The sequence below is a fragment of the Drosophila guanche genome, unplaced genomic scaffold (genome assembly GCF_900245975.1).
Source record: "Drosophila guanche unplaced genomic scaffold, DGUA_6, whole genome shotgun sequence".
Taxonomy (NCBI): Eukaryota; Metazoa; Arthropoda; class Insecta; order Diptera; family Drosophilidae; genus Drosophila; species Drosophila guanche.
The window spans coordinates 1,258,282-1,273,195 of record NW_022995758.1 but is presented as its reverse complement, the minus strand read 5'-3'; the positions used below and the strand labels follow the sequence as shown (position 1 = coordinate 1,273,195).

The following is a 14,914-nucleotide window of genomic DNA, read 5'->3' as shown; positions in this document are numbered from 1 at the left end:
ATACCCTCCGAAATATACCGTAAAATACAAAAAAATGTATGAAAAATACCACTATATGCGAATGAACTTAACCCACTTCATCATACTCGTTTTAAACAGGTGAACAAATGTAGTTGGAGCGCGGAAAATAATATTGTTTGAAAACAAAAAAATGCATATCTCCATTGAAATGGGTTTCTTTTAACATTACTCACTAATCGTTCTTAAGGCAGGTACAATTCGCGGTGGGTAAACTCCTTCTGAAAACAGTCTAGTCGCAGGGTAGATATTTGTAGAGGTGTCCATTTACAAACAGTATTTTTGTACGCTGGTTAACTCAAGGGTTAAGTGCGCTTACCTTTCCTCGGTATATTTACGGTATGTTTTGAAAGCGACAATTTCTGAGCGTCAGGCGGTTTTTTGTATGGATATATCGGCGGTCACACTGCTGGCTGCATTAGCGGCAAAATAATATTTTTCCCACGTTAAATTTCGCGTAAAGTTCGTGGCACAACTATTCAGCTGCGTAGCAGCAGACGGAGCGCAGCTTAGCATTTCCCCCCAACAACGGGTTAGTTTCAAACTACGTTTTAAGCTTTAAATTCCCCAAAGGATTCCAGCGGATGCAAAATAGCATCAGCATCCTATGCGAAATCCACATTTTTGTTGTTGTTGTTGTCAAGAATTGATGTGCCAAAACGTGTGTGGTATGTGTTTTGTATCCAGTGAGTGTTTTCAGCCGTCGCCAAAAAAAGTGTCCAAAGTGTCCAAGATTATAGCAAAAGAATTTTGTTTTATTTGGGTCAAATAAATATATTTATACCCATAAATTCGCAAGCGTATATACATATGTACAATATAGCTGTATGACTGCATGTGTGTGTGTGTATGTGTGCTATCGTCCGTATTTTGCGGTCCTTCTTTTCTTTGTAAACTTTCATTCTGTGTCCATTTGCTTTTGTTTTTGTTGTGTTGTTGAAAACTCACGCGCTTCTTTGAATTTTTTTGTGTGTGCTCTTTTGCTGCTGCTGCTGCTACTGGTGTTCCTCCTACCCACCCACATCGGCGAAACTAATTCAATTTATTTATAAATGTTCATTTATACTACTGCAAAAAGCCAAACAACAAACAAACGTCAATATGTCTTTAAACAAAATAAAAAAAATGCAAACAAAATAAATAAATAGATGTCAGCATGTGTGTGTGTGCATCGAGTGCTGTGTGTGTGTGTGACCTTCGTGCAATCATTTCGGTTGGTCGAGTGTTCCAACTAGAATCCAATCTCTTGCAATCTCTTCCATGCTGAATGCATCCACTCCCTTGAAAAAGGACTCGCCAAAAGAGCAGGAAACCCGTACCAGAAACGAGGTGGCAAAGCGAGGGCCGACAGAAAGTGTCGGGAAGTGACAATAAGAAAGTGGAACGAAAAGGCAAGTGCGGCGAATAAGAAGGAGTGGTTGGAGAGCATAAGGAAACAGCACGGAATCCATGTCAATTGGTGGTACTGTAATTGAATTGTAAGCGTGTCCAGGTGTCTGTCCATTTTTACATATGTTTGTTTTCTTGTGGCATGGGGATGCACTTTGCGCATAATGGAATTTCCTCTTCAGCAGCAACAAGCTTTTACGCAGTCCCTTTTAGCCATCCTCTTCCATTATACATATGTATGTACAAATGTCCAACAGTTAAAGATATACTTTGGCTGACAGTTGATAATGAGCTGATGATTCTCTCTCCACAATCTCTTTTGAACTCTTTTTGATCATCATATTTGAGCGGTATTTGATCCATTCTCTTTAGCCAAATCTAAAGAGGCTTTCTCTTATCCGTTTTACAGTTGCGAATGCACTGATTTGATTACCATGAGCGCTTCTCTGTCTCTCTCTTTCCGTTACAGCCATATTTAATTGTCGATTTGTTTCTCTTTCAATAGCAGTTACGGTTAAAAAAGTCCTTTTCCTCTCTGTGTTTACAATTCTTCTATATTCTTCAATAACCGTCTTTCTGTATGCAATTAGCTGTTATGTATATGTATTTTGTTGATATCCTTATAGTTTTTCCATAAAACTTCTGCCTAGTTTTTCCATAGAACATTAATGTACATCTTTGACTGATCATCAGCTCACTCTTTTCGCTATCTTTCGCTACCTCTCTCTCTCTTTCAGTTGACAAGAGCAAAGTCGCCAGCGCCACAAAGTGGAATCCCAGAGGCAGAACAGCCGCCGATCTGTGTTAATATAATATTTTAGCCACGACAAACACCACACACACAAACTCAACACAACAGCACACCCCGCAGAAGCTGAAGCATCAGCAGCAACCACAACCGCAAATGAAAACTACAGCCACAGATACAGATAAAGATAAAGATAAAGATACAACAAATTCGTTCTCTTTTAGCCAATAAGTCTAGTCAACAATTAGACCAAATGAGCACGCACCTCGCGACTAACAAGCAGCACAAACTAAGCCAAAAATAAAAGGAGAATAAACGCAGACACACTCCTACTACCCTCACATACACATAGACAGAGAGAGAGAGAGAGAGAGAGAGATAGCACAGATATATTGAGAATAGAGGAAACGTCTACTAATATAGAAGTGGGTGGGACAGGGAGGACAGACTGACCCTAGACAGACAGAAAAAGTGTGTGCTAGAAGGGGTAACCAATAGACAGAGCAAGGAGAAAGACAGATCTGCACTCATAAATAAAGGAAGACAGAGAGAGAGAGAGACTCCCACACACACACACACACACACACACACTGTACACGAGGCAGAAAACAAGAGAGTGAAATAGGCGTAAGAGAAGGAACTTCTCTTTAAGTTTAAGATCAGAACGGAAGAGAACAAATTCCATCAAGATGCGGGTCGTGGCCATGGTCAGTGGTGGCAAGGATAGCTGCTACAACATGATGCAATGCGTTGCTGAGGGCCATAAAATCGTTGCCCTGGCCAATCTCCATCCAAAGGACAGAGGTGAGTTCACAATGCCACATTTATATTTGTGCAATCTTTTATCAAGCAATGCATGCCCCCACAACTGATTATTCATTCACTGATACTACCTCCTCTCTATCTACTTGTTGCCTCATGCCCAGATGAGCTGGACAGCTTTATGTACCAGACAGTGGGCCACATGGGCATCGAGATACTGGCCAATGCCATGGGACTGCCCCTGTATCGGCGCGAGACCAAGGGCAAGAGCACACAGACGGGCAAACAGTATGTGCCCACAGACGATGACGAGGTGGAGGATCTCTACAGTCTGCTGGAGACATGCAAGGTGACTTATTGATTGATGGATTCAATGAGAATGAGTGGGGGGAGTGCACAGATTGCAGTTGCTAATTGACAGTACACGGGCTCCAAGAGCATAGACTAGGTCCAGGGCATGTACCGGAGGGATAAGCAATTGACGTTTGTTTAAGTATATCTGAAATTCCACTCTGTTAGTTTGTTTATCAGCAATTACTCCGAACTGGTGGATGGCACCTTTTGATTTCGTTTTGTAATTTGATTTTCTTTAGTTTTGCGAACAGCGGCAACCCATTGGGTAGCTAGCACCCCATGGATATCCAATGTCTCCTCTCTCTTTATTGTTTATTCCCCTACATTATTCGAGGGTGTAACTGTTGCAACTGCAACAACAATAGCAACAACAGATAGCAATAATTGGATGGAATGGAAGTCGCTTTTGAGGCTAATCTTATCGCGCTCGCTCTATTCGCGGGACTATCGCGCAAAACGTAGCCAAACTGTTGTCGTGCACGTGAACAGAAACACAAATATAAATAATACTAATAATAATAATAATTATAATATAGTATTATAGATAGTGGCAGTGGGCTGGTGGGGCAGACAATTGTTTGGCATTTTGTGATGCAACTAGTAAAAGTTTCTCTCTGTTTTGTTCCGCCCATTTAGCATGAACTTCAGGTGGACGCCGTGGCAGTGGGAGCCATCCTGTCGGACTATCAGCGCGTGCGCGTGGAGAATGTATGCAGCCGGCTTGGTCTGATATCGCTGGCCTACCTGTGGCGGAGAGACCAGACTGAGCTGCTGCAGGAGATGATCGACTGCCAGGTGCATGCCATTATTATAAAGGTAAGAATTGAATGGTGGCCGCTGGCACAGATCCTATTTCTCCATTCCGAACCCACCATCCGCTTGGTCGACAGGTGGCTGCCCTGGGACTGGTGCCGGACCGTCATCTGGGGAAATCGCTGAGGGAGATGCAGCCGCATTTGCTCAAGATGCGGGACAAGTACGGTCTGAATGTGTGCGGCGAGGGCGGTGAATACGAGACGTTCACGCTGGACTGTCCGCTCTTTCGGCAGCGCATCTCCGTGGAGGACATACAGACGATCATCAGCAGTGCGGATCCCATCTGCCCGGTGGGCTACATCAATTTCACGAAGCTTACACTACAGCCAAAGGAGCCGGGCAGCTCGTCCGGCGGCGGCGGCGGCTCCGGTGGTGGCAGCGGCACCGGCAGTGATGTGGTCTTTGTGAAGCGCTCCCTCGACTATATCAGCGACCTCAACGAGTCGACATACAGCGACCTGAGTGATCCGGATTTCAGCGAAACGGAACTGGAGCTGATTGAGAAGGAGACGCGTCTGCGGGAATCGCTCAGCCAGAACGAGCTGATATCGCGCAGCAACTCGTTCGGGCGCCACCTGGCCACGTCCGCCTCCTCGCCCATACCCATTGTCACGAAGAGCGCCAGCGTCGACGAGCCCATACCGACGGCCAATTCGGCAGCGGCCTCCACTGCATCGCTTATGCTGCTGACGGCGGCGGCATCGTTGGCCAATAATAATCAATCGGCCACATCGGCCAGTGCCCTGGGTTTGAGCGGCAGCTACGCGAGCAGCACCCAGGGCAATCCGCTCGGCAGCAGCACGGCCGCCGTATGCGGCTCGATGTCGCTGGCCATCTCCTCGCTTGGGCTGAGCGCTACCACATGCCACAATCCGTCTGGAGCTGCTGGCCCAGGGCCAGGACAAGGGACTGGGACAGGAGCTGTCATGACACAGCCGCCGAGTCCAATGAAATACGAGAGAGAGTTCCGTCCATTAGCGAACGAGGCCAGAGCGGCCATCAATGCCAAGGGCTGGATGTGGCTGGCCGGCATACAGGGTATCATATCAATCTCCTTTCCTATCTATCCACCCCACCCCACCGCGCCCCACACCCCCCATATCATGTCCCGCCATTCCGCCTTATCCTTCTTCTGGCTGAACCATTTGTGATTGCTAATCTGTTTCCGCTTCTTCTCCCCCGTCTCCCCTGGCACAGGCTGCGACTCTGAGGGCATGGAGCAGGGCATGCAGAGGGCACTCGACATATTGCAGACACTGTGCACAAGCAAGGGATACGACCTGCAGGATCTATGCTACATAACGCTCTATGTGCGCTCCATAGCCGAGTATCCGGCATTGAATCGCGTCTACCTGAAGGCCTTTGACTTTCACAACCCACCGACACGCGTCTGTGTCGAGTGTCCCCTTCCCGATGGCTGTCACGTGGTGATGGAGGCGATTGCCTATCGCCAGACAATCGGTCTGTCCAACACGGCCCATATGACCGTCGAGGAGCGGGATCGTGAGGGCGAGGACACGGCCGCTGCTCTTTTGAATGGACGCCGAAGCACGATGCATGTTCAGGGTATATCACACTGGGCGCCTGCCAATATCGGACCTTACAGTCAGTCCACAAGGGTGAGTCCAGTCCAGTTCTGTCCCCGCTTTGATCAATTAATAATGAAGCGGGGATATCCGCTTTCAGATTGGAGAAATCACATACATTTCGGGACAGATCGCCCTGGTGCCGGGCAGCATGACAATCATTGAGGGCGGAATACGACCGCAATGTAAGCTTACGCTGCGGCACATTAGTCGCATTGCCAAGGCCATGAATGCCCATGGGCAGCTGCGTGATGTGGTCCATGGCATTTGCTTTGTTACCCATCCCGCCTTCATTGGCGAGGCGCGACGCCAGTGGGAGCGGCGTACGACAAATGCCATCATGGACTACATCGTGCTGCCCGCCCTACCGAGGGAGGCGCTCGTCGAGTGGCAGGTCTGGGCACATACCCACAACGATCGGTTTGACTGTGAGTGTTTGCGTCTCTGTGCTGTCTCCTTCCTCTCCTCCTAATATCTGCAATTTTGTATTTAGATGAGGAAACTGGCTGTTCGGTTAGCGATTATACCATCTCGATACGTCGCCGCTGGAACTATGAGAACAATTGTGCGGCCATTGTCTGCTATGTGTCCACCGGCCTGGCCTCCTCCACCACGCAGCTAACGCAGCTGAGTGACGATATATTGGGCAACCATTGCCGCGTGGCGCAGTCCGTCAGTCCGGAGCACATGGATGAGATTTTGACGTACATTGTGAATCGTTTGCTCAAGGATTATCCCATTGCCAAGCTGAAGCAGGCACCAGCGCCGGCTGTCAGCGAGTCAGTTGGTGGCACACCGCCCTTAACGCCATCGCTGTCCGGTGGGGGGGATCAGCAGCAACAGCAGCAGCAACAGCAGCAACAGCATCAACAGCAGCAACAGCAGCAGCCGCAGCCGCAGCAGCAGCAGCAACAGCATCAGAAGCCAGCGATACACCTTAAACTATTTTATCAGGTGAACGCAGCCCCACCAACGGAGCTGCTGCTGCAGTCGCTGCATGATTTTCGGCTCAAGTGCCAGGATATGGCCTCCATTGTGTATACCGTGCTGCCGGCGTGCAGTCTGCACAACTTCAGTACGTTCCTGTCCATATGCGGTGTCAGGCATGAATAGGAATCGAGGGGGAGGAGTGGTAGTAGGATTAGATCGAATGAAAGTGGGTAAAGGAAACAATTTGCTGCCACCGCACTAAACAGAAATATAGATTATATATATACACGACTAAAATATAGATGTATATGTATGTATGTATATGTGCATGCATGTATGTATAAAGGATACGCATGTGTAAGCAGCTTGCCGTGTCGCTTGCTTCTTTTGGTTATACGGCGCATACCGCATGCTGTCTATGATGTATCTGCAACACACACACACTCACATATACCCAAAATTGTTTCGGACCAAACAGGAAAGCCACAAAACATGCTTGGAAATTGAATTGGGATAAAGGATCTATGCAACTCAAGAGTTTCAGCAATTAGCAAACAAAAAAAAAAAAACACATTCAAAGGATTCAAAAATTATTGTATGTACCAACAGAAAGGAAAGGAAAAAGCGCCACACACTTTTTGTGCACTCTTATTGCCCAGTCCAGGAACTGTAATTGTAATTGTAACTGTAACTGTAACTGTACTTCTTATATACATATATATACATAACGTATTAACTACTGATCGTTTTTCGATGTGCTTTTTCCGCCCCCCCCCCCCCCCATGCCCGCACCTCCTCCCTTGTGCTCCAACTTTTATATATATATATATATATACATATATATGTACATGTGTGCGTATACCATCAAGAATCCTTTTCTATAACTCATTTTCAATTAGCAAAACAACAAAAAAAAACAACAACCTTTTTGACCAAAAAGAAAAAACAATTTAACATAAAAAATAAGAAGAAAGAATAAGAAAAATAATTATATGTACGAAGATATTGTCGTTGAGCTTTAAAGAAGAACTATTTCTATATATGCATATAATGTGTGGCTGGCTGGTGGACACCCCCACCTACACCTCCACCCCCATCCACTTTGACTATCCCATATAATATTTGTCCAGTACAAAAAAAAACAAAAAGAAAAAAAAGAGGAGACTCGCGCGAATCAAGCAAACAATTTGCCATAGATAAATTACATTTTGTTACACTCTTTTTTTTTGTACACATACAAACATAGAAAACATACAATTCATATACAATATATTATCATTATACGATTAGATACCAAAATTAACGAATAGAGATTATTGAATGTGTTTTCTTGCGGCCATAGCTATAGCTTGTCCCTGCACTCTCCCCACGGAAAAAAAACCGAGACTAAAACGATAAGAAAAGAAAAGCAAAGAAAACTGAATGATATGATACGCCCCCTCCTCACACACACACACACAAAGTAATGGTAATGGTAATGATAATGGTTTTGGGGTTTTTGGGGGAACCCTGAGCAGAGCTTCACAGCAGATACTTTTCTGGCCAAGAGGTGGGCGATAGACGGATGCTGATTCGTCATTGGTCTATGATTATTACATGATCTATGTATTGTTATGAACAAATATATTGATATTGATTGAGTGTCATTACAAAAGTCGAGAAAAACCAAAGAAATTCTCAGCGTTTTATTTGTGGGCGCACGGCATATTTCCAGAAAACTCCACAGGTGCTCTGGCACTTTCGTGAATGTTCAAGAGCATTCCCAGAGACAAGCTAGCCATCCGCAGCGTTTATCGCTTCAAAAACATATGCGAATTATTCTGCACTGATAATGAATGTGCAGGCTCTGCACTTTAAATGAAACGGAAAGCCTGAAAACTTTACAATTTCTGGAAATATCGAAATCAATTCAAAGACTTTAAAATTTTGTTTAATGGAAAAATAAGTTTCTAGGTTTTTCAGAAAGAACTTCCTTTGCTCATGATATTTCTGAATATTTAGCGCATATTGAGAGGTAAAAATTCAATGAAAAAGGACTATACATTTTCAGAATTGAATGGAAGTTGCTTGATTGTTCATCCCAATTCCTGGGATATTTCCCTTATTCTATTCCAAGACATTTTTGAAATTTCCCCAAAAGGTCCCATTTTGTATGTTAGCGCTAAATAGCATTACGCTGCCCACAAAGTACCGGTAAATACACATATACTATATGTATGTTGTCTAGCCGGTGCCTGACAACAATTCCATTTAAATGGTAAACATCATCGTAGGATGAAATTTGGGCAATGTACACGTCAGTAATGGCGAGTGCCTGTCAGAGTCTTGCCAACGGTAAACGGATATTTGCATCAGGCAAACATCGGTTTCACCTCCATTTGCCACCCAAATCACAGCCAGCCATCCAACCGCTCTCCAATCCTCTCGAACTATTCGAAACGGAAAATGTTTGGCTAAACATCGCTCTCTCACATTTGTGCTCAATGGCGAACTTTCCAGTGGGTGGGGCGCAGACGATGTCGCCGTCGCCGTAGCCGCCAATCACAGCTGCTGCATGCACTGACGTGTCGCACCACGTCATTGTGGCGTCGCATAAATAGCCCCGCTCGCTGAGAGCGAGAATCAGTTTCAAAACAAACGTCAGCGGAAAACAAGATTTAGCACAAGAGACAAAAGACGCGACATAAACGATCCATTGGAATCACATAAATAGTGCTATCAAAATACAAGAGAATTCCAAATAAACAAAAGAAAACTGTGACTAAATCATACCATTTACAAACAAAACACAATTCCATTAATCATACGCAACCAAGCCAAAAAGACAACAAAGAATATTCCACTTGCAAGGGGATCGCAAAAAAGTGAAAATTTATTTACAATATTTTTTTTTGTGTGCAGCAATAAGTTTAAGTTAGAAAAAGTAAGTACAAGTAAAGGCGGTGAAATTATAATTATTTTGAAAATCAGTTTGTACAAATTCCAATTCCGTTCTCCAATACTGATTTACGTCGATAACAAGCACTGACGTGGCCCAAAGTTTTATGTGTGTTGTGTGTTCATGTGTGTGCCGGTGTAGAAGGTTGGCACAGTAGTCAGGCATCAAGTATGTTTCAATACTCAATAATGAACTGAATAGCGTAAATTTATAGCAACTAGCGACTTTCACACCGTAAAATTGTTCAAATATTTCAAAGTAAATTGTAAATATATGTATAGCGATACTATTTCATCATCCCTAGCCGGTAATGGCGAACTATCGATGGCATACTTCAGTTTTCGATACAACATAATTTAAACAAATCGGAATACCAAACAAATAATATTTTGTTTGTTTTGTTTTGGCAAAGAGAAAGGAATAAGATTTCACAAACATAATTACTTTCCGTGGTTTACCTAACAATGTTTACCTCAGTATATATCTAGGTATTTTGGGCTCATACTTGGCACACAAAATTTCCCAGCGCGGACATTTTAAAACTGGTTTAAAAAGTATAGTTGGGAAATTTTAGACAGAACTAATAATAACAAATTTCATTAATGGTCTGTGAAACAGCCTGTTAAACTGACTTTGAACGATTTTATAATAAATAGGGTATGGATAGTTACAGTGTATTTACCATGTAAAAAAGGACATATTTTTGTGAATTCTTTTTTACATCATTAACAAAACAATAAAGAGAGCTAATCGTGTAGAAAATGGAAGGGTAAACCATAAGTGCAGTGCTGTTCAATGTGAAACAGAACTTCAAAATTGGTAAATATGATATTCATCGGTATTTTTTTTAATCATATGGTGTATTCGCTATATTCTCGGTATCGGTATATTATATCGATAACTACTCTGTCAAACTGTTCATACAAGATATTTCGAGAAATAGAGTTCAGTTCAAATTTTAAGCGAAAATCATTGAAATGTAAGTGTTAAAATTGCCATTTCCCAGTGCGAATACTAGATAAGTTCAATAGGAACAGGGCTTACAATAAAAGAGCTATTGCAGTTGCAGGGCGGACAACTGCAATTCTGCCGCCATGTTGGCAAAAGGTGGCCCTGGCCCCTAAAAAAAATTGCCACAACAGCAGCCTACAGGAAAGCCAACACGTGCCCACGAATATTATATCCAAGAAAAAGGCAAAGCTTGTCTTTGGTTTCATTGCAACGTATGCAATTAACATCAACATCTTTTTCCATTCTTCTCCGGCACCATGACGTGTTCCATTCCTGACCGTGCTGTGCATAATTAACCAATTTTATGCGCAAAGCCGCGAATAGGCCGGCCTTAGTCTTCAGTTGGTGACGAATAAATTTCATTAGCATTAGTTATTAACAAATATGCCGCAAAGTTCATTCACATTTTGCGTTGTTCACTCGTGCCGTGCACTCTTGGGCATGGCTGGGAGCTCACCAGTCACGGTCGGCCCCCAACTGTTCCTATGTACCATTTTCTCCTCAATTGTTTTACCCAAACTCCTGTGATCTGGCTACTGTAATCTCAATCAATTTCCTTCAAAAAATAAGTATAAATTGTAATATTAATATTTGATCTGAATGGACTAGAGCGCTTGCGCTAACTATCGTTGTATCTGTCGCTCCTTCTTCTTCTGTCTGGCTGAGTTGTGTGCGTCGATGCATGTACACATGTGTGGGTGTGTATGCCATTCAATCAGCTTTATACACGTCATTTATAGCAGATTTAAAGTTTCCTCCGCACATTGTGATCCGGCTCTCTCTTTGGTAAAGTACACGTCAGTGAAAAAATAGAAGCACAAAAATGTGTAGATAAAGCAGTGTGTGAGAGAGCGTGAGAGTAATAATTAAACAGCTGTGCAAATTCATTTTGTTAGGGGCTCTTGCCGGCTCTGCCGCCACAGAGCTTTCACCATCAGAATGTGCGAGTGTGTTTGTTAGTGCACATACATACATACATAAATACTTTTGTACAAAGTTCTTATGGCATACTGTTTATAGAAGAATACAAAAAAAACCAGTTTTACGCTTTCTTTGTTGCTTTCGCCACACACTAAGAGCCGGCTACTACTCTCCCACTCTATCTCTCTCTCTCTCTCTCTCTCTCTCTCTGTCAGCCTTCGCTTGGAGATTAAGCAACAGAAAGAACCAGAAAAATGTTACACGTATACAAAAAATTCGCCCCCCAATGTTACTGCGCTGCTTGCGTTGACGTTGGCGTCGGTCAATGTCAGTGCCGGCAGCAGCGAGGGGCAACACACGTCTTGAGCAGCGTTTTACAGTTTACAGTTGTTGGCCAGTTAGCATCTGAAGTAGACGTGTGTGTCTTGTTAATAAGAACTTCCATCGCTCGAAACATTTCAGGTAGAGACAAAAGCCAATTGTGCCATATTCGAAGTGAACCATAAATTCTTATAGGCCCGGCACTGAGGTCGTCACTCAGTGCTTAAGTAGGACACTTAACGGTACCTGTTGAAACTTGTTGAAATCATCGACATCGACGTCAGCAATTTTGTTCTCTCTCTCTTCTATCACTGTTCCTAGTGTGTGTTTTTGTGTGTGTGTATGTGTGCCATCTAGTCGGTGTGTTGACGTGTACAAAAGTCAAGCTTTAGGCAATTATCGAAATAAATACTAATCTTAAATTATTTTCACTCTCTCTTGCTTTCAGTTTATTTTGAAGAATCTTCAAGATGAGGTTATGTATATTACTGGCTGTGGTGGCCTTTGTCGGCCTCTCGCTGGGTGAGGAGAAGAAAGAGAAGGACAAGGAACTGGGCACCGTCATTGGAATTGATCTGGGAACCACATACTCTTGGTAGGTATTCCTATTCATCTTAAAAGCCAAACCCCTCTCTTTATTTAACCACTCCCATTCCAATCGATCGGTACTTATGGTCTTCTCTTTTCCCTTTCCACTTATGCAGCGTTGGCGTTTACAAGAATGGACGCGTTGAGATCATTGCCAACGATCAGGGCAACCGTATCACTCCCTCATATGTGGCCTTCACTGCCGACGGCGAGCGTCTAATTGGTGACGCCGCCAAGAACCAGTTGACGACAAATCCCGAGAACACAGTCTTCGATGCCAAGCGCCTGATCGGTCGCGAATGGTCGGACACAAATGTGCAGCACGACATTAAGTTCTTCCCCTTCAAGGTGGTCGAGAAGAACTCAAAGCCCCACATCAGCGTGGACACGTCGCAGGGCGCCAAGGTGTTCGCCCCCGAGGAGATCTCTGCCATGGTCCTCGGTAAGATGAAGGAAACTGCCGAGGCTTATCTCGGCAAAAAGGTCACCCACGCCGTCGTCACAGTGCCGGCCTACTTCAACGATGCCCAGCGTCAAGCCACCAAGGATGCTGGCGTCATTGCCGGCCTCAATGTTATGCGCATCATCAACGAGCCGACTGCCGCTGCCATTGCTTACGGTCTCGATAAGAGGGAGGGCGAGAAGAATGTGCTGGTGTTCGATCTGGGTGGCGGTACCTTCGATGTTTCCCTGTTGACCATCGATAACGGCGTGTTCGAGGTGGTGGCCACCAACGGTGACACTCATTTGGGAGGTGAGGACTTCGATCAGCGCGTGATGGACCACTTCATCAAGCTGTACAAGAAGAAAAAGGGCAAGGACATCCGCAAAGACAACCGTGCCGTGCAGAAGTTGCGTCGTGAGGTCGAGAAGGCCAAGCGCGCCCTGTCCGGCTCCCACCAAGTGCGCATCGAAATCGAGTCCTTCTTCGAAGGCGACGACTTCTCCGAGACTCTGACCCGTGCCAAGTTTGAGGAGCTCAACCTGGATCTGTTCCGCTCCACCCTGAAGCCCGTGCAGAAGGTGCTCGAGGATGCCGACATGAACAAGAAGGACGTAAACGAAATTGTGCTGGTCGGTGGTTCCACTCGTATCCCCAAGGTCCAGCAACTGGTCAAAGACTTCTTTGGCGGCAAGGAACCCTCTCGAGGCATCAATCCCGATGAGGCAGTGGCCTATGGTGCCGCCGTCCAGGCTGGCGTACTCTCTGGCGAACAGGACACAGATGCTATCGTTCTGCTTGATGTCAACCCACTGACCATGGGCATCGAGACCGTTGGTGGTGTGATGACTAAACTGATTCCCCGCAACACCGTGATCCCCACCAAGAAGTCTCAGGTATTCTCGACCGCTTCGGACAACCAGCACACCGTTACCATTCAGGTTTACGAGGGCGAGCGCCCCATGACCAAGGACAACCATCTTTTGGGCAAATTCGATCTGACTGGAATTCCACCAGCACCACGCGGCATTCCTCAGATCGAGGTGTCGTTCGAGATTGACGCCAACGGAATCCTGCAGGTTAGTGCGGAGGATAAGGGCACCGGCAACAAGGAGAAGATTGTCATCACCAACGACCAGAACCGCCTGACTCCCGAGGACATTGATCGCATGATCCACGATGCTGAGAAATTCGCCGATGAGGATAAGAAACTTAAGGAGCGCGTTGAGACTCGCAACGAGCTGGAGTCCTATGCCTATAGCCTGAAAAACCAGATCGGCGACAAGGAAAAGCTGGGCGCCAAGCTGAGCGACGAAGAGAAGACCAAGCTGGAATCGGCCATCGATGAGTCGATCAAGTGGCTGGAGCAGAACCCCGATGCCGATCCAGAGGAATACAAGAAGCAGAAGAAAGACCTTGAGGCCATTGTCCAGCCGGTGATTGCCAAGCTCTATCAGGGCACCGGCGGTGCTCCACCTCCAGAGGGCGGCGATGATGCCGATCTCAAGGATGAGCTGTAAGGCGGCCGAAACGTCCCCCGCCTCCACCACCACCACGATGGATAGAAGATCATTTCAGACTGATAACACAATTATGTAACTAAACAACAACAACCACAAAGAAAACAACAACCAGAATGAACAGCAACAAGTACTACTACTATTATTACACCCGGCCGACACCACACCCGCCCCCGCCCACAAGCATCAATTCGACCTTTAAGGAAATTTCCAAAATTAACTTTTACTATTTTGTTTATTTGTTCTAAGCTCTAAAATTTTGAGTATCTGCTTCTTTTTTTTTTTGTCGAAAAGTAAGAAATGTAATCAGGATTCCTGTTTGTTTCCTCGCATTCCGTGTCGCAGACCCGCGAACCCCTCTCCAACCCATCCGTAATTATGTAAAACTGTACATTTTTTTAATATACATATAGACATACAAACACATAACTGTAAACACCGGAAATCGTCACAGAGATTGAGAGGGGTGAGGATAGGTAAAGCAAATGAAAAATATGTTATATGTATAAGAGAGAAAGAGAGAGGAAACGAGAAACGAGGCCGAAGCGACGAATGAAAAGAGAGCTGCGG

General features: G+C 45.0%; 2 protein-coding genes across 6 annotated transcripts; both read left to right on the top strand.

Moving 5' to 3' along the window:
* The first annotated feature begins 398 nt into the window (after positions 1-398).
* On the top strand, positions 399-7,549 carry LOC117590518. 2 transcript variants are annotated; one of them, XM_034283229.1, is made up of 9 exons: positions 399-550; positions 2,145-2,959; positions 3,082-3,266; positions 3,908-4,087; positions 4,162-5,125; positions 5,285-5,706; positions 5,774-6,101; positions 6,167-6,521; positions 6,570-7,549. In XM_034283229.1, the coding sequence occupies exons 2-9, from the start codon at positions 2,845-2,847 to the stop codon at positions 6,784-6,786; spliced, it is 2,766 nt and encodes a 921-aa protein (XP_034139120.1). In that variant the 5' UTR covers positions 399-550; positions 2,145-2,844; the 3' UTR covers positions 6,787-7,549. The 2 variants fall into 2 exon arrangements, with proteins under 2 accessions (XP_034139120.1, XP_034139119.1); XM_034283228.1 differs by having other exon boundaries at positions 6,167-7,549.
* Positions 7,550-9,229: 1,680 nt separating this feature from the next.
* On the top strand, positions 9,230-14,632 carry LOC117590521 (endoplasmic reticulum chaperone BiP). 4 transcript variants are annotated; one of them, XM_034283238.1, is made up of 3 exons: positions 9,230-9,526; positions 12,243-12,389; positions 12,499-14,632. In XM_034283238.1, exons 2-3 carry the CDS (start codon positions 12,265-12,267, stop codon positions 14,342-14,344), a joined length of 1,971 nt encoding a protein of 656 aa, XP_034139129.1. In that variant the 5' UTR covers positions 9,230-9,526; positions 12,243-12,264; the 3' UTR covers positions 14,345-14,632. The 4 variants fall into 4 exon arrangements, with proteins under 4 accessions (XP_034139129.1, XP_034139127.1, XP_034139126.1 ...); XM_034283236.1 differs by lacking the exon at positions 9,230-9,526 and adding an exon at positions 10,460-10,520; XM_034283235.1 differs by lacking the exon at positions 9,230-9,526 and adding an exon at positions 10,489-10,513 and having other exon boundaries at positions 12,237-12,389.
* Positions 14,633-14,914: the final 282 nt, after the last annotated feature.

Excerpts from the sequence above, each read along its gene's own strand:
- LOC117590518 (XM_034283228.1), top strand. The coding sequence starts at position 2,845 with ATGCGGGTCGTGGCCATGGTCAGTGGTGGCAAGGATAGCTGCTACAAC. Across the intron at positions 4,088-4,161 it reads TGCATGCCATTATTATAAAG|GTGGCTGCCCTGGGACTGGT; the intron begins GTAAGAATTGAA and ends CTTGGTCGACAG. Across the intron at positions 5,707-5,773 it reads CTTACAGTCAGTCCACAAGG|ATTGGAGAAATCACATACAT; the intron begins GTGAGTCCAGTC and ends ATCCGCTTTCAG.
- LOC117590521 (XM_034283238.1), top strand. The coding sequence starts at position 12,265 with ATGAGGTTATGTATATTACTGGCTGTGGTGGCCTTTGTCGGCCTCTCG. Across the intron at positions 12,390-12,498 it reads CTGGGAACCACATACTCTTG|CGTTGGCGTTTACAAGAATG; the intron begins GTAGGTATTCCT and ends CCACTTATGCAG.